This window comes from Giraffa tippelskirchi, chromosome 9 (genome assembly GCF_054371585.1).
Source record: "Giraffa tippelskirchi isolate mGirTip1 chromosome 9, T2T-mGirTip1v1.2.pri, whole genome shotgun sequence".
Taxonomy (NCBI): Eukaryota; Metazoa; Chordata; class Mammalia; order Artiodactyla; family Giraffidae; genus Giraffa; species Giraffa tippelskirchi.
Genome location: NC_137283.1, coordinates 79,694,766 through 79,713,660, shown reverse-complemented (window position 1 = coordinate 79,713,660; position 18,895 = coordinate 79,694,766). Strand labels below are relative to the sequence as shown.

The following is an 18,895-nucleotide window of genomic DNA, read 5'->3' as shown; positions in this document are numbered from 1 at the left end:
AATATTTTATCTAAATGAATCACTATCTTTAAAGTAGAATTACTGAAGAAAAAAATAAAGCAAACTCTGCAAGTTGATGAAAAGTACAATTAAATTTCTTAAAGGAAAGGTTCAAATTGGATTTACAGACAATAATGTACCAATGATTGTTGAAGCATTAGAAAAGGCGAGATCTCCCAGAGAAAGTTGGTGGTGGAGGAAGAAAAACTTATAAAAGTCAGGGATAAATACTCAGAATCTATCCCGAACCAAAACAGGAATCAAAATACAAAACATAAATAGGATCATATGAACCAAATTCAAACTGAAGTGGTAGAGGCATTTCAATTAGACAATTTCCTGATTGTCTAAGGAAAGTGTAGATAACATTTTAAAAGAAATGGTGATATATTCTTTATACTGAATACAGAAAGATATGGGTAGTGCTTGCAATTAAGAGTTCTGTAGTCAGAGTACTTTCATACCTCCCTTTGTCCATCGCTATCGATGAATACTAACTTTAGGATATATTCAAAACATAAATCCTTATCTTCGACAAAGGTGGCAAGAATATACAATGGAGAAAAGACAATCTCTTTAACAAGTGGTGCTGGGAAAATTGGTCAACCACTTGTAAAAGAATGAAACTAGAACACTTCCTACCACCATACACAAAAATAAACTCAAAATGGATTAAAGATATAAACATAAGACCAGAAACTATAAAGCTCCTAGAGGAAAAAATAGGCAAAACACTCTCCGACATAAATCACAGCAGGATCCTCCATGACCCACCTCCCAGAATATTGGAAATAAAAGCAAAAGTAAACAAATAGGACCTAATTAAAATTAAAAGCTTTTGCACAACAAAGGAAACTATAAACAAGGTGAAAAGACAGCCTTCAGAATGGGAGAAAATAATAGCAAAAGAAGCAACAGGCAACCAATTAATCTCAAAAATATACAAGCAACTCCTGCAGCTGAATTCCAGAAAAATAAACGACCAATCAAAAAATGGGCCAAAGAACTAAACAGACATTTCTCCAAAGAAGACATACAGATGGCTAACAAACACATGAAAAGATGCTCAACATCACTCATTATTAGAGAAATGCAAATCAAAACCACAATGAGGTACCATTTCACACCAGTCAGAATGGCTGCTATCCAAAAGTCTACAAGCAATAAATGCTGGAGAGGGTGTGGAGAAAAGGGAACCCTCCTACACTGTTGGTGGGAATGCAAACTAGTACAGCCACTATGGAGAACAGTGTGGAGATTCCTTAAAAAACTGGGAATAGAACTGCCATCTGACCCAGCAATCCCACTGCTGGGCATACACACCGAGGAAACCAGAATTGAAAGAGACGCATGTACCCCAATGTTCATCTCAGCACTGTTTATTTTTTTTTATTTTTATTTTTTTAGCACTGTTTATAATAGCCAGGACATGGAAGCAGCCTAGATGCCCATCAGCAGACGAATGGATAAGGCAGCTGTGGTACATATACACAATGGAATATTACTTAGCCATTAGAAAAAATACATTTGAATCGGTTCTATTGAGGTGGATGAAACTGGAGCCCATTATACAGAGTGAAGTAAGCCAGAAAGAAAAACAACAATACAGTATACTAATGTATATATATGGAATTTGAAAGATGGTAACGATAACCCTATATGCGAGACAGAATAAGAGACACAGATGCATAGAACAGTCTTATGGACTCTGAGGGAGAAGGTGAGGGTGGGACGTTCTGGGAGAATAGCATTGAAACATGTATATTATCATATGTGAAACAGAACACCATTCCATGTTCGATGCATGAGACAAATGCTCAGGGCTGGGGCAATGGGATGACCCAGAGGGATGGGATGGGGAAGGAGGTGGGAGGGGGGTTCAGGATGGGGAACACATGTAAACCCATGGCTGATTCATGTCAGTGTATGGCAAAAACTACTACAATATTGTAAAGTAATTAGCCCCCAACTAAAATAAATAAATTTATTAAAAAATAAAATAAATGATAAATTTTCTTAAAAAAAACATAAATCCTATTTGATTTTATTTTTCATATTTTTTAAAAATGAAATGGGATTTGTGTGATGATTAAATGAGGTAATAATCATAAATTGTACAGTATCATGTTAAATAGATGTTAACTAAATATTATATTATTATGCTATATATTGTTGTATAGTAACATTATTATATTTAGTACATGTTTGTCAAAGTACACATATAAATGTGTTCATGCTCCATTCCATAAGTTGATTTCACATGTTTTTCAAGATATTTTATTAAAATAATTTATAATACAGAAAAGTGGGGAAATTAATAAACTAAACAACAAGATCTTGTAATCCTTATTCACCAAAAGTTAAGTTTTAAAAAATAAACCATTAAAGATATGTTGGAATTTCCAACTGCCCCATTTCACTCCCCAACCTATCCCTCTAGGCTATCTTTCTAGTAAAGCCAGTGAGTATAAATAATTTCCATGGATGTGTTCACAATTTTGCTATAGATTATTGCAATCATAGCAAATATGGATTTATTTGTGTGTCAAAAATGTAATTAATCATTATCATACTGTACATGTATAATTTTAATAATATTTTAATTTCCTGCTCCAGGGGATCTTCCAGGCAAAGGGACTGAACCTTCATCTCCTACGTCTCCTGCATTCACAAGCACATTGTTTACCCTAGTGTTACCTAGGAAATCCTATAAGTTTTAAAACATGACCACTATTTTGATCATTCTTTACCATTCTGTGATATGATTATGCTATGACAAATTGATCCATTCTCTTATCTATAGGCTTTAATTTGATCTACATTTGGAGTGAAAATTTCTTATATATCTCTATTAGTACAAATTTGATTATTTCTCCAACAGACCTAGCTAAAAATGGAATTTCTGAGTTGTAGGATATGCCTAACTAATGTAGCACACATACCCTGTGTTTTTAAAGTAATTTCAAAAACTATCCCCCGAAATAATATGTTTTATGCCCTAAAACTACCAGGCTACTTTATTCCCCAGCTTGTTCAAGAGCTTGAGGCTCTTGTGGTTATTGTGATTATTGAGGTAATTGTGGTTGTATATAAGAAGAGGTATCATCAATATCCAAATAGATATATATGTACTTTATAATGAAAACAGGGCCTAAAAGACTTAATGATGCCCTCCCAACATAATTCTTATGACTTAAAAATTTCCTATTACTAAATATTTTAAACTCATTTTAAATATACAGAAAAGGATATGTTTCTCTAGCTTATATTAATACAAGTATTTGAAATAGAGATTGCCAGAAGCTGTTATATTTTGACGTGCTAAATTACTTCCCTATGTATTAAATTACTTACTCTGAATTTTCCAATTATGTTGAAACACCATCTTTCATTCAGACAGTTGATGGTGAATAGTCTGCAGTGGTCAATTACTTTCTCACAGTCTTTTCCAGTAAATCTTGGCATGCAACTGTAAAAAAACAAAAAAAGTGTAACTAAGAAAACCTGCAATCTAAATATTTTCACAGAATTCTATTAATAGGCTACTCAAAATAGCAATGGTTTGTTAAATCAAATAAAACATATATTGTCACATGATGTTTTCAATCATTGATTTTGTTCATGCATAATTGTGTTCTTAACAAAGGAGAAAAAATTAACCTATTTAGAGGGAATCTGAATAAACTATATTTTCCTGAGTGGTCTCAATGTTATATTTTGAGAGTTAAGAGCAAAATCAAGCTTGGACTAAAAGGATATCTAATAATTAGGTCAGTTCATTCACTCAGTCATGTCCGACTCTTTGCAACCCCATGGACTGCAGCATGCCAGGCTTCCCTGTCCATCATTAATTCCTGGGGTTTGCTCAAACTAATGCCCATCGAGTCGGTGATGCCATCAAACCATCTTATTATTTAATAACATTATTAAATAATAATATAATAAAATATGGGTTTTCGGAAACTACTGGAATAAGTGAAACACTTATTGAAACATGAAAAAAAAAAATGACAGAAGAGATTTTAAATGTTCAACAGTGTCATTCTATTGGAGTAGGAAATGGCAACCCATTCCAGTATTCTTGCCTGGAAAATTCCATGGAAAGAGGATCCTGACAGGCTACAGTCCATGGGGTTGTAAAGTGTCGGACACTACTGAGCAACTGAGCTCATTCTATACTGATGATATACTATTAGGAGGTAACGATGACATACTAGAATTCTAGACATAGTGCAAATAGCTATAGTGGACAATGTGTGATCATAAATAAGCTAATTATAAAGCTTTGCTTGTTTGTCAGTTGTCATGTTTGCATTTTTAATAAAACAAGCTTGTAATGTCAATGCTTCACAGTAAGCCTTTTATGGTGTAATCTAAGTGCCTGACATTAAGCTTTGGGTTGCTATGGCATCCATTTCAGATGTGCATTTGGAATAAACACATTGCTGCTGTGTGAGTCTACCAGGGACTAGACAGGCAATGTGCCATGCCCCACCCTCCCATGGAGTCCCCCTTTAGAGAACTTGAATCACTTGGGTAACTGAACTGTTGAGTAATCCCAACATCTGACATTACCCTTCCTGCTCTTTTATTCTCATTCTCACGTTTTAAATTCATCAATAGTAAGTGACCCTCAGAAATCCTAGGTCTCACCTTCAACACCAATAAAGGCCAAAACTCCAGGTCTCTCACTCTCTCTTTCTGCCACCTTGGCACAGAGTTCTCAATGCTGTTTACTCTCCATGCCCTGTGAATACTATCATGCCTTATTTTACCTAAGTTCCTTGATGGTTGTTCCTGAGGTGTGTCTTGCAAGCATAATAAGACCTGCAAGGGCCAGCCCAGCCCAAGCACTGCCTCTCAGTGGGAAATGCATGTGGGGGTTGCCACGGTTAGTGCAGACCAGGTAAAGGGCTCTGGTATTGCTAGCCAATGGCACCACTATCTAAAGACTGAGAAACTCAGGAAATGAATGTTGATTCCAGTCCACTACAATGCATTAGCTGCAATAGATAACATGCTAAAGAACACATACTAGGGTTCATGGTTTCTTTGCCCTAAATCTTATTAATTTGTGAGAAATATTCCAGTATTTTAAATCACATTTAGTAAATTTCTGTTGTCAAGTGAATGGGGCACCAGACCAAATAATAATGCATCTCTCTAAACACTTACAAATTAAGACCCACAATTATATTTATTAAGACTCAGTTGTTAGTAGTTGATTTAATAACAAAATGAGTTGAGCCATATATCCATTATTTTAAATTTGCTAAGCGTAGGGGATAAGTTCATAAAGAAAGAACCAAAGACCACACTGACACAGTCCAGTGAAACAACATCAGGAAAAACTTTAGTAATTCCCTTGTCCTGCTGTTTGAGGCTCAGTTCTGCACTCTCACCTTGAGAATTGAATCACTGCTTCATCTATGTCATAAGTAACCATACTTCTACTTCTTCTTATTTTTATTTTTTTTTTTGGCATGTAGGCAGGTCAAGAAGCAAGAGTTATAACCAGATATGGAACAATGGACTGGTTCAAAACTGGAAAAGGAATACAGCAAGGCTGCATATTGTCCCCCTGCTTATTTAACTTTTATGCAGAGTACATTATGCAAAATGCCGAGGTGAATGAAGAACAAGTTGGAATCAAGATTCTGGAAGAAATGTCAATAACCTCAGATATGCAGATGACACCACCCTTATGGCAGAAAGTGAAGAAGAACTAAAGAGACTCTTGATGAAAGTGAAAGAGGAGAGTGAAAATGTTGGCTTAAAACTCAACATTCAAAAAACGAAGATCATGGCATCCGGTCCCATCACTTCATGGCAAATAGATGGGGAAACAATGGAAACAGTGACAGACTTTATTTTCGTGGGCTCCAAAATTACTGCAGATGGTAATTGCACCCATGAAATTAAACAATACTTGCTCCTCAGAAGAAAAACTATGACCAACCTAGACAGCATATTGGGGCTTCCCTGATATCTCAGTTGATAAAGAATCCACTTGCAATGCAACAGACCCCAGTTCAATTCCTGGGTTGGGAAGATCCATTGGAGAAGGGATAGGAGACCCACTCCAGTATTCTTGGGCTTCCTTCGTGGCTTAGCTGGTAAAGAACACACCAGCAATGCGGGATACATGGGTTCAATCCCTGGGTTGGGAGGATCACTTGGAAAAAGGAACAAATTCCCACTCCAATATTCTGGGCTGGAGAATTCCATGGACTGTATGGTTCATGGGGTTGTAAAGAGTCGCACAAAACTGAGTGACTTTCACTTTTCAGACAGCATATTAAAAGCAGAGGCATTAGTTTTCCAATGAAGGTCTGTCTAGTCAAAGCTATGTATGTAGTCATGTATAGTATAGTCATGTATAGTAGTCATGTATTGATATGAGTTAGACCATAAAGAAAGCTGAGCACTGAAATATTGATGCTTTTGAACTGTGGTGTTGAAGACCCTTGGGAGTCCCTTGGACTGCAAGGAGATTCAACCAGTCAGTCCTAAAGGAAATGAGTCCTGAATATTCATTGGAAGGACTGATGTTGAAGCTGAAACACCGATGCTTTAGCCACCTGATGTGAAGAACTGACTCATTTGAAAAGACCCTCATGCTGGGAAAGATTGAAGGCAGGAGAAGAAGGGCATAACAGAAGATGGGATTGTTTGATGGCATCTCCCACTCAATGGACGTGAGTTTGAGCAAACTCCAGGAGTCGGTGATGGACAGGGAAGCCTGGTGTGATGCAGTCCATGGAATTGCAAAGATTTGGGCATGACTGAACAACTGAACTGAACTGAACTGATTCTTGTACAGTGTATCTTTAGTAAGAATATATATATATATACATTTTTATTATTTTCTTCAACTAGATTACCTGGATAACATATTTTTTAATATCAATAATTTGCCTGCATACCAATATTTCTATCAACAACAAATAAACAGTAGTTGGTACAATGTTGGAGATGGCAATATTTTCTCTTGATCTACAGATACTCTACATGCTCTCTGAGGCTATCAATGAGCTCCCACTGTCTTGAAGCTACCAGTATTTAAAATAAACAATGTGATATCACTCTGATCACTTTCTTTTTTGTAGGTATATTGTCATTTGCGCCATGAAGCTTGACAGATATTTCTCTATGTATCAATTTAGCTTCCATAGAGAGCCTTTTCAATATGCAGACTGTTTCTCCAACTCAGAGAAATAGTCTACAATTTGATTAATTATTGCTTCTCCTTTACATGTTGCTTTTACTCTTTCTAGAGCTGCTGTTTTTCACTAGAACATCCCATGTATAGTTACATTTTATATAAACTACTCTTTTGTAATAAACATGATGGTGTTAGGAAAGATGAAATATTTCGTGAAACTGGAGGGTTAGGGGAATGTAAATAATTGTAATAAAAATATTTATGGCATTTTTTTAGTGGTAAAATGGGAGATAATGCATAGAAAAGCAGAGATGAACTGAAAAGATACATATAAGGGAAGAAAATAAAGATAATGGAAATAAAATATTTTAGTGGAAAATCTAGCTAGGAAAAAAAAAATCACACACACTTTTATCCTCAATTTTTTTTTTTTCTTAAAATAAGTTTCTGTAACTGCCTTAAATGTATCTCCATTATTGGGTTGCATTTTGTCAGTTAGGCTAATATTTATTGGGAAATTAGGTTTACTCTATTTCTGAAACAGAGTATCCCGAACTTTGTTCAATTGCCTATGTAATACATGCTACTGATATTAGAGAAGTGTCAGGTTCTATTGGGTCACAGAATTGAACAAAGTAGAATAATGACAGCCATTCCAGAGTAAAATTTTATAACCTGCATTTTAGTAAATACTTCCTGTTTTCAGAAGCACCAGTGTTTATTACAGTTGTTCATTTTTAAAGTATAGAAAACTCACAAAATAAAATAAAATCAGTGAACAAATATTTAGTACACTTCAAATACACGTTTTTAAAATATATATTTTTCAAAATATCAGAGATCATAAATTTGATAAAATTAAAAAATAAATGTTCAATTCCATTATAACAAATGATTGACAGAAAATTCTTAAAGCAGTGTATTAAAATAATAAATCCTCCATTCTATAAACAATAAAAACTTAAAAATTAAACATTATTTGATATTTTAAGGAGCTAGCTTCAAAGACAATATGCTTCAAAAACAGTGTCACTTTTGGATACTTAGTATATCCTTGTTTAACATTTTCCAGCTGCTAAAATAGCTGTTACAAACTTAATGCTATTCTAGGAAATGGAAAGGAGAAATTCATAAAGTAACTCAAAATTATTTTCCCTGACTCTGTTATCTAGAAATACTCTACTTGTTTAAAACTTAGAGGAGGTTTTTACTACATTATTTTTTTCATGGCTTGACCATTCGAAGTTGCAATTTTTATCTCAAATAAAACATTGTCTTCAGTTTCATGTTTCCCCTGTATAGATGGAGATTCTGATAGAGTTACTTATATCAATTTTAACAACATCATGTTCTATTTCCCAGAAAAAGGCCTTTGAAGTAAATAGAGACTTATTTTAACAATAGAAGCTTTGCAATACTGCTAGATGTTTACTCTGTGGCATATATGGGCACAGACAAATGCGTAACCATAGACTATTCATTTCATCAGTTTATCTTTTTTGCATAAACTGGACAACTCTGTCACTGTCTGGATCTTAACATAAATGATTCATATTTAATAGTTCTTCAATCATTAAAACAAAGTCATTAGACAAAAATGTCTCTAGGTGTGGTCATTAAAGTTAGGTCGCTATACTTCAATCTTAGAATATAGAAAATTAGCATTAAAATATTAAAGTGTTAAAGTGTACAACTGAGTCACTTTGAGTCACCTTGCTGTACAACAGAATTAACACAACATTGTAAAGCACATCAATATAAAAAAAAAAAACAACTTAAAAATGGTAACCTTTTAATCCCAAACACCTGTTTGCTTTCTCTGTTTTTACAAAACTCCTATATAACATGTCTCCTCCTTTAGCTCTTTGGAGCAGTTTTTCAGACTATTTGGAAGGCTGCTTCCTGGGCTTAAATCTTCAGCAAATCCACTGAATAAAACTGAATCCTCAACTTAAAAAAAATTAAAACAGTAATTTATCTGGCTTACTATATGCTAGACTACGGGAAATAGAGAAATTGAAAATACATAAAAATATAATGATAGTGATACATGCTACAAAATTTTAAAAATAAGAATGGTTTAAATTAGAGTAACTGGGAGAGCTATTTAAGGAATGTTTATTAAAATCAACAGGAAAGATATATTTGGGGAAATGTTATTTGAGTAAAACACTAAATGAATGAACATTGAGTTAGTGTAGTTTCTAGGAGAAATTTTCTTTAGATAGAAAATTAACACAGAAAGAGGATTGAAGCAGATGCTTAAGGATTGCAGCAGTTCCTTAAGTTCAAGGAACTTCTGGAAGGCCAAAGTGGCAGGAGCTGAGTAATCAAAGGGATCATAGTAGGAAATGATGCAAAATGTGTCTAGTCTTCTGAGCATTTAAAACACTTTAGATTTTATTTAAATATAATAAGAACCCATTTAATGACAGTAGCAGAGGACAACATGATTTTATCACAAATACACTCTCTTGTGAGAAAATAGGTGATTAAGGAAGGAAAAAAATAAATAAATTTTCTTTATCCACAGCATTTACTATCTAATGATAGCAGCTCTGTTTTCTACTTATTCAGCCAAAAGCTATAGAGTCATTTATTTACTCGTTTTCTCCTTAACTCAGTCCAGCATAAGAAAATATACTCTCTTAATTCAATTTTAAGGATACATCCATAGTCCAATCACTTCTTACCATGTCTCATCCCAGGTTCAAATTGATAGTAAGGTGGATTACTACATTACCTTCTAAGTGGCTTATTTGCATCTATCTGTTTCCCTACAGTTTCTCTTCAACACAACAACCAAAGTGTCATTTTAAAGTATAAGCAAGGTCCTGTCACTCATTTGACAGCAATACTGCAATACTTTGTATTTAACACAGAGTAAAATCCAAAGACCTCAAAATGTCATGCATGGCAGCACTGTCTACATCTCCAGCTTTCTGTCCATCCTCACACCCCACCCCACCTCCCACCCCCATCCTTCTGTAGATCAGTTCTACTAACATCATTAGTATGATGTGAGCAGGCCAGGGGAATTTGCAGTGGGCACTTTCTCTGCTGTGGGCACTCTTCTCTAAATATTTGCATGTTCCATTGTCTCACTCAAATCAGTGCCCAAACACAAGCTTTTGCAATGAAGCTTTCATTCACCACCTACATACCCTTGAATGAAGAGTCAAATCAAAGAGGTAAAATGGGAGCCTAATGAATTTTCCAGGTGAGAAATTCTGGTGGTTTTACCAAGAGAGTTAACTTCATAATGAAAAAAGTGTTCACATCCATGATATATATGTACAGCAAAATTAAAAGATCTACTGATAGACAAGAAATAAACTTGTAGAGAGATAAAGAAATCAAAGATCAAGTAAAGAACACTTACAGAAAAGCAGGATTATCCAGGGATTGAAAAATCAATTATTACTATGGAATATATTAAGTGTGAGATGCCATATTAGATAGGCATGAAAATGTATGCAGGTTAACCTGGTAGAATACAAGAGTAAGCAGGTTTCATGATTTCAGCCCAAGAGAATATGAAGGAAGAGAGGTATGGAGATACAAATTGTCAAAAAATTTAAGCAACCAGGGGGGTAGATTCCCAAGATAGACACTGAAATCATCAAGAAAGATGACGATTGTGGTAGAGAAAAGGACACAAGCCAGATGCTAGAGGCACAGTGGGGGATGGATAAGCTGTGAGAGAAGAGGAGATGCTTAAAGGAGCCTGGAGAGAGAGGAATACCGTTAGGGAGAGAACGGTCTGTGCTATAGTCATGCTCTCAAGATGGACAGACTTTTCATGGGGAAGGAGAATGATCTGGGCACAGCAACCAGGGCAAGGCTATCCACACCCTTCCTCACCAGATGTACGCGGGTTGTGGGTGAATGGATAGCGCCACCAAAGGGCTCCAAGTCCTTAGACTTCAGGCAGAGAAAGAAAGGAAGGTATGCAAAAAGCACGGTGTTGGAGCACTTGCTGCTGACAGATGAGATCTGGAGAGCATAGTGGAGAGCAGTGGATACTGAAGTGTTAGAGGTTGTACAGAGCAGTGTGGGGATAAATCCATTTGATCAGGTATGAGCTGGAAGACTTTGAGGTTACATGATGTGAATTCAATCTTTATGTATCTACTTCTGTAGTGACTTCTGTCATTATGTTTTATTAGTCATTATTCACAAGGGAATTAATAGGTCCAGGACTAATAGACATTGTACTTATATTCTCAAACTGAAGCGCTTAGTGGTCCAGATTTAAATATGACTTATGTAAACCATAACAGTCTCTGAAAATATAAAATGCTATTAACAGAGTAGAAGATGCTCTTGATGATGAAGTGTCAACAGTGACCCAGGCATTTTCAATTGTAATAGAGTTTATAGCCATAATCTGAATTTTTAAACTGTAGCAAACTTTCCTCCATGTTAAGTCTCAGAAATATTTATTCAAAAGGAAAAGCTAGTCTATCAACATGGCTATTGATTCCAAGGAAAGATAATTTTTTTTAGATAATCAACCTACCTAGTATTTTAGATAATTAACCCCAAGAGATTGAAATGTCCTTTTAGTTAAAAATTATTGAGTGACCAAGTGGAAACTTTCCATTAATTAACAAATTCCTTATCCAAATGTGTGATTGTTATTTTTAAAAGAATTTTTCAATATTAATGTGAAAATATAACTTTATTACTTTTTGACAGGAAATATGCTGATCTATATACTTCAGTGGTATGATGTTCTATTTCAAAGTCACAATGCATGTGTAAGTAGGTTTGCTCATGACAGACACTGAAAACCCCACCCATGGCTGAGGTGGTGAGGTGGTGCAGTGAGATGGTGAGATATCACACAAAGGAAATGCTGAAACTAACTTGAGAAGAAAAAAAAACAGTGATTTGTCTCTTAAGGGGGGAAAGCTACAATTGCAACTTTGAGTAGGAAACAAACAAGCAAACAACAACAACAACAAAAAAAAACAAGCTAAGAGAATAAAATAAAATATTACTATCCCACGAAATGTCTTAGAATTTGAGTAGAAAAAACGAAAATTTTAAAAAGCAAAAATATTTCTATATAGCCTAATTTCTGATTTAAAAAGCATACTTATTTTTCTAATATCTAGTTTATAGTATCTTCTACAAAGATAACTCTCAATAAATATTTTTTAAACAATTGATTTTCAGATAGGAAAAAAAAATAATATAAGAGAAAGACACTACATGGTTTCATTACCATCTGTTTCCTGATTTGTGTTTCCTCATTTCATTCTGATTATTCAGAATGTGATCATCTTTTACATTAGACAACATTAGAGGCATTGCATCTTTTAAATATTAAAATAGATGAGTGTGTGCATGTGCCTACATCTGTCCTCCCATGTGTGTGATTGTGTGATCGTACATGACGGCAGTATCAGAACTGTGAGTCATGACAGTCTTCAAACCCCTGTGTGGTCTGGTGATACAAGCACTCCCTCTCTTATGCGCAATGGACAGTGCAGACTCCTTTCTGTCAAGCAGGGTACCATTACCTTCACTGCCCTGCGTCTCCTGCAGAAAGTAGGCCCAGACCTTGAAAGGCCTCACTAAGGCTGGACTCTGCAATCCTGAACCTTACCTTTCACACACATGGAGTGGGGTGTCAGAGACCTGCAGCTTCAGCACTGCCTTTGAAGCAGCTCCTGGGCTGTTCAGTGATCTCCCGAGAAGCCCTCACACCCCTAACTCAGTGCCAGCACTTGCAATTGCCCCACTAGGAGCCACCTCCAAGGCCATCAAGGGGAACCTCTTATCATCATCTACCACAGACACCTAAAGAAGCCAGAGGTTCCAGCTCACTCCTCACTATGTGGACCTTTCCTCTAATCATTTTTTAAGCTTTGTGTCATCTTTAAGCTATATATATATTTTTAATTGAAGCATAGTTAATTTGCATTGTAGGTTATTTTTCAAATATACAACTAAGTGATTCAGCAGCTCAAACAGATCAATACCGGAAAAACAAATGAGCCAATCAAAAAATGGGAAGAAGATCTAAACAGATATTTCTCCAAAGACATAGAGATAGCTAATAAGCATATGAAAAGATGTTTGACATCACTCATTATTAGAGAAATGGAAATAAAAACTATAATGAGTTATCATCTCCACCACTCAGAATAATCACATCAAAAAATCTACAAGTGATAAATGCTGGAGAGGATGTGGAGAAAAGGGTACACTCCTACACTGTGGGTGAGAATATAAATTGGTGCAGCCACTATGGAGAACAATATGGAGGTTCCTTAAAAAGCTAAAAATAGAACCACCATGTTATTGTTGTTGCTGTTCAGTCGCCCAGTTATGTCTGTCTCTGCAATCCCATCGATTGCAGCATGCCAGGTCTCCCCGTCCCTCATCATCTCCCAAAGTTTGCCCAAGTTCACGTCCATTGCATTGGTGATGCCATCCAGCTGTCTCATCCTCTGATGCCCTCTTCTCCTTCTGCCCTCAATCTTTTCCAGCATCAGGGGCTTCTTCAATGAGTCAGCTGTTCACATCAGATGACCAAAATACTGGAGCTTCAGCATCAGTGCTACCATATGACCCAGCGATCCCACTCCTGGGCGTATATCAGGAGAAAACCATCATTTGAAAAGATATATGCACCCTAATCCCTTATAGCTCAGTTGGTAAAGAATCTGGCTGCAATGCAGGAGACCTGGGTTCAATTCCTGAGTTGGGAAGATACCCTGAAGAAGGAAACCCACTCCAGTATTCTTGCCTGGGAAATCCTATGGACAGAGGAACCTAGCAGGCTACAGTCCATGGGGTCACAAGAGTTGGACATGACTCACTGACTCAATCATCATCCACCCCAATGTTCACTGCAGCACTATTCACAATAGCCAAGACATGGAAGTAACCTAAATGTCCATTGACAGAGGAATGGATGAAGAAGATATTGTACATATATACAATTAAATAGTATGCAGTCATAAGAAAAATGAAATAATGCTATTTGCAGAAACATGGATCTAAATCTTCACCCTAACTTCGTAAAGAGATTGTCACACATAGTAAGTCAAAGATCAGATGATATCATTTATATGTGCAATCTGAAAAATGATACAAAAGAAAAATACAATCTGAAAAATGATACAAAAGAACATATTTATAAAACAGAAATAGACTCATAAACACTTTTTTTTAACATAATCTCATGTGATGGCTGTTCTCTCCCCCTCCCCACTCACATCAGTTGTGACTGTTAGTAGGTGTTCTCCTTTTCCTCATGTGACTTGCAGATAGTGCTACTCATATTTCCTCTTGTAGTATCCACAGCTAACTCTCCTGGGGATTCCCTCTCATTCTAGTTTTTCAGCATTTGTCACCTGGACTATCATATATTTTTTCTCTGATACAATCCTGATTTTACTGAGTTATTTCAACATCTGCATAGTTCACTTCTCAGAGGAGGAGGCCATTTTGACTCAAGATCTGAATTTCATCCTAACTTTCCAAACTACTCCCACTGCAGTATTCTACATACCATACATGATGCTGCTGCGGCTGCTGTTAAGTTGCTTCAGTCGTGTCTGACTCTGTGCGATCCCATAGACGGCAGCCCCCCAGGCACCCCCGTCCCTGGGATTCTCCAGGCAAGAATACTGGAGGGAGTTGCCATTTCCTTCTCCAGTGCATGAAAGGGAAAAGTGAAAGTGAGGTCGCTCAGTCGTGTCCAACTCTGTGCGACCCCATGGACTGTAGCCCACCAGGCTCTTCCGTCCATGGGATTTTCCAGGCAAGAGTACTGGAGTGGGGTGCCATTGCCTTCTCCACCATACATCATACCTAGTGACATTCCCTCCACAATCTTAATTTCAAACATCATGGTACTTCCATTGACAGACTCATTCTCTTTTTCAGCTCAATCCTTTTAGTACACTGAAGGCAATTCTTAAACCCCACAATCCATTGGCCTACCAACTCTTCAATATCTTCTCGTCCCTTTATATATTCACTTCTTTACTTACTGAATTAGATGACATGGTCCATTTCTATACTGACTTGTTGCATATACCTTCAAATCACTTGTCTTTTTCCCTCCATTATTGCAGCCTGGTGAAGACCCAGCTGTAGTTTAATTCAACATACAAGCTATTTCATGTGAGCATATGAGTAACTACACACAGTTTGAGCATGCTACACTTTACTGCAGACTGAACTCACTTTAAATTCGTTTCATTAACTTCAAGGATACGTCTGTTATTGCATCTCAGTAATATACTCTATTTCCTTCCCATTCATATGGATAACTATTTTATATCTTTTCATCTCACTTTAGTTCTTATTTTGCTTGGGAAATAAAAACAAATGGAAGGCACTTTCCAAATGATTGAACACCACATGTTCAAAACATTTAAACTGATACAAATATTCTACTTTTCCTCCTATTATAATTGATGTGATAGCTCTCATCCTAGCTAAGCCAACTCCTACTATATCCCATCCTATCTTTTCTACTATTTATAAGTGATATATTTTAAACTTCCTTTAGCCGCCACTCAATTATAGGAAATGCCCATTTTTTTTCCTTCCATTCTGAGCATAATTAATATTTTTTCTCATCATTCTGTCAAACTGTTCTTTCCAAGGAAATCATCATTTTCAATTTCCTTCTGCAAAAATCAACTCATTTTTCTCTAAATATATCTAGTCACGTATTTTGAGATAGTGTAGCATTGACTTAGTATTCTTAAAGTACTTTATAGTGTCCATGATAATGTTTATGACTCAACTCACTGACTCCTAATTTTCAGTTTTATATTCCTATCATTTAATTACCCTTAAATATAAGAGTGCCCAAAGTATCAGTGTGAAGTACTCTCATTTCCCGATATAGACTCATACCAAGATAATCTCACTTAGTTTCCCAGTTTTAAATGGCATTACTATGTTTCTGGCTTTGAGATGTACATAAGAAGCCCAGAGTATCCTCTAGGATGGAAACTGACACACCTGAATTCCCACCTCACACTTATTCTTGCCTGCATTAGGCATCACAACTAACATGCAAACTCTACCCTTCCCAACCATGCTTCTCTTTTTGCATATTTTCTCATGTTAGGAAATTATATTCCAACTTTGCAATGGAACCAAAAGCTTAGAGTTACTTAGCCTTATTTTTATCTCTTGATTCACATCTAGTCCTTTATCAAAACACTGGATCTTCTTTAGAAAAGTACTCCAAATCAGGTACTTAAAACCCTCATCATATATCTTCCTGGTAGCAGTGGCAGTCACCAACATCTCTAGTCTATATAAGTAACTTCCTAGCAGGTGTCTTAATTTCTTCCCTTGGATCATTCAAGACTATCCCAATCAAGGAAAAGGAGTCAAAACGATTTCTCAAAGCAGCATCTACCTACCTGAATGTAAGTTTCTCGAGGGACGGGCAAGTTGTCTGTTTAATGTTTCTCTTTTGGACTGCTGTAGAAGAGATTTTCAGTATTAAGAGAAACTCTTAAAGTTTTCTTATAAGTAACTTCTTTCATTTTCTGCAATTACTGTAGCTCATAAACTCATCTTATTTTTAAATTATTAACACTTTCAATCAAAACATCCCTCAGTAACTTCAAAGAATAACCAAAGCTGTTTTCTACCTGTCCAATGACTCCAAAATTTCAATTATTATTATTTATTTTGATCATGTTGTGCAACATGCAGGATCTTAGTTCTCTGACCAGGGATCAAAGCCAAACTCACATCTCCTGCAGTGGAAGTATGGAGTCTCAACCACCAGACCACCAAGGAAGTCTTTTTCCATCCCATACCACCTGTGCACCACCAGCCCCAATTTGTAGTAACCAGTAAAAATCAACTACTTTCTTTTACTGGGTTGTTTGTGGTCCAAGTAGCCATTTGTTTTTCAGTAGCTAATTCGTGTGTGACTTTGTGACCCCATAGACTACAGCATACCAGGATCTCCTGTCTTCACTATCTCATGGAATTTGCTCAAATTCATGTCCATTGAGTCAGTGATACTATCTAACCATCTCATCCTCTACCATCAACTTCTCCCTTTGCCTTCAATCTTTCCCAGCATCAGGATATTTTCCAATGAGCTGGTTCTTCACATTAGGTGCCCAAAGTGCTGGAGTTTCAGCTTCAGTATCAGTCTTTCAATGAATATCCAGGGTTGATTTCCTTTAGAATTGACTGATTTGATCTCCTTGCAGTCCAAAGGACTCTCAAAAGTCTTCTCCAGCACCACAGTTCAAAAGGATGGATTCTTTGGGGCTTAGCCTTCTTTATAGTCCAACTCTCACATCCATGTATGACTACTGGAAAAGTATAGCTTGGACTATATGGATCTTTGTTGGCAAAATGATATATCTGCTTTTTAATAGGCTGTCTAGGTTTGTCATAGCTTTTCTTCCAAGGAACAAGTGTCCTTTAATTTCATTATTGCAGTAACCATCTGCAGTGCTATTGGAGCCCAAGAAAATAAAATCTGTCACTTCTTTGACTTTTTGCCCTTCTGTTTGCCATGAAGTAATGGGACAGGATGCCATGAACTTTGTTTTTTTTTTGAATGTTGAGCTTTAAGCCAGCTTTTTCACTCTCTTCTTTCACACTCATCAAGAAACTCTTTAGTTCCTCTTCACTTTATGCCATAAGGGTGGTGTCATCTGCATATCTGATTATTGTTATTTCTCTTGACAATATTGATTCCAGCTTGTGATCAATGCCACCAGCATTGCTCATGATGTATTCTGTATATATGTTAAATAAGCAGGATGACAATACACAGTCTTGTCGCACTCTTTTCCCAAGTTTGAACCAGTTTGTTGTTCCAAGTCCAGTTCTTTTTTTTTTTTTTAATTATTTTCTATTTTTTAACTTTACAATATTGTATTTGTTTTGCCATACAGTGACATGAATCCACCATGGGTGTACATGTGTTCCCCTTCCAGAAACCCCCTTCCACCTCCCTCCCCACCCCATCCCTCCTGGTCATCCTGGTGCTCCAGCCCCGAGCACCCTGTATCATGCATTGAAACTGAACTGGCGATTTGTTTCACATATGATAATTTACATGCTTCAATGCCATTCTCCCATATCATCCCGCCTTCTCCCTCTCCCATAGAGTCCATAACACTGTTCTATTTATCTGTGTCTCTTTTGATGTCTCGCACACAGGGTTATCTTTACCGATTGACTAAATACCATATATATGTGTTAGTAAACTGTATTGGTGTTTTTCTTTCTGGCTTACTTCACTCTGTATAATAAGCTCCAGTTTCACCCACCTCATTAGAACTGATTTGACTGTTTTCTTTTTAATGGCTGAGTAATATTCCATTGTGTATATGTACCACAGCTTCCTTATCCATTTGTCTGCTGATGGGCATCTAGGCTGCTTCCATGTCCTGGCTATTATAAACAGTGCTGCGATGAACATCGGGGTACACATGTCTCTTTCAATTCTGGTTTCCTCGGTGTGTATGCCCAGCAGTGGGATTTCTGGGTCATAACTGTTTTTTCTTGACCTGTATACAGGTTTTTCAGGAGACAGGTAAGGTGATCTGTTATCCTCAGCTTTTTAAGAATTTTCCACAGTTTGTTATGATACACACAAAGACTTAGCATAGTCAAGGAAGCAGTTTTTTTTTTTTTTCTGGAATTCCCTTGCTTTCCCTATGATCCAATGAATGCTTCCTTGGTGGCTTAGATAGTAAAGTATCT

General features: G+C 36.4%; 1 protein-coding gene across 1 annotated transcript in view; it reads right to left on the bottom strand.

The window, feature by feature from the left end:
- Positions 1-18,895, bottom strand: part of EYS (EGF-like photoreceptor maintenance factor) — a 178,283-nt gene that overhangs the window by 5,801 nt on the left and 153,587 nt on the right. Inside the window, 2 exon segments of the mRNA XM_081530870.1 lie at positions 3,355-3,469; positions 12,790-12,798. Of these exon segments, the coding sequence (XP_081386996.1) occupies positions 3,355-3,469; positions 12,790-12,798 (124 nt within the window).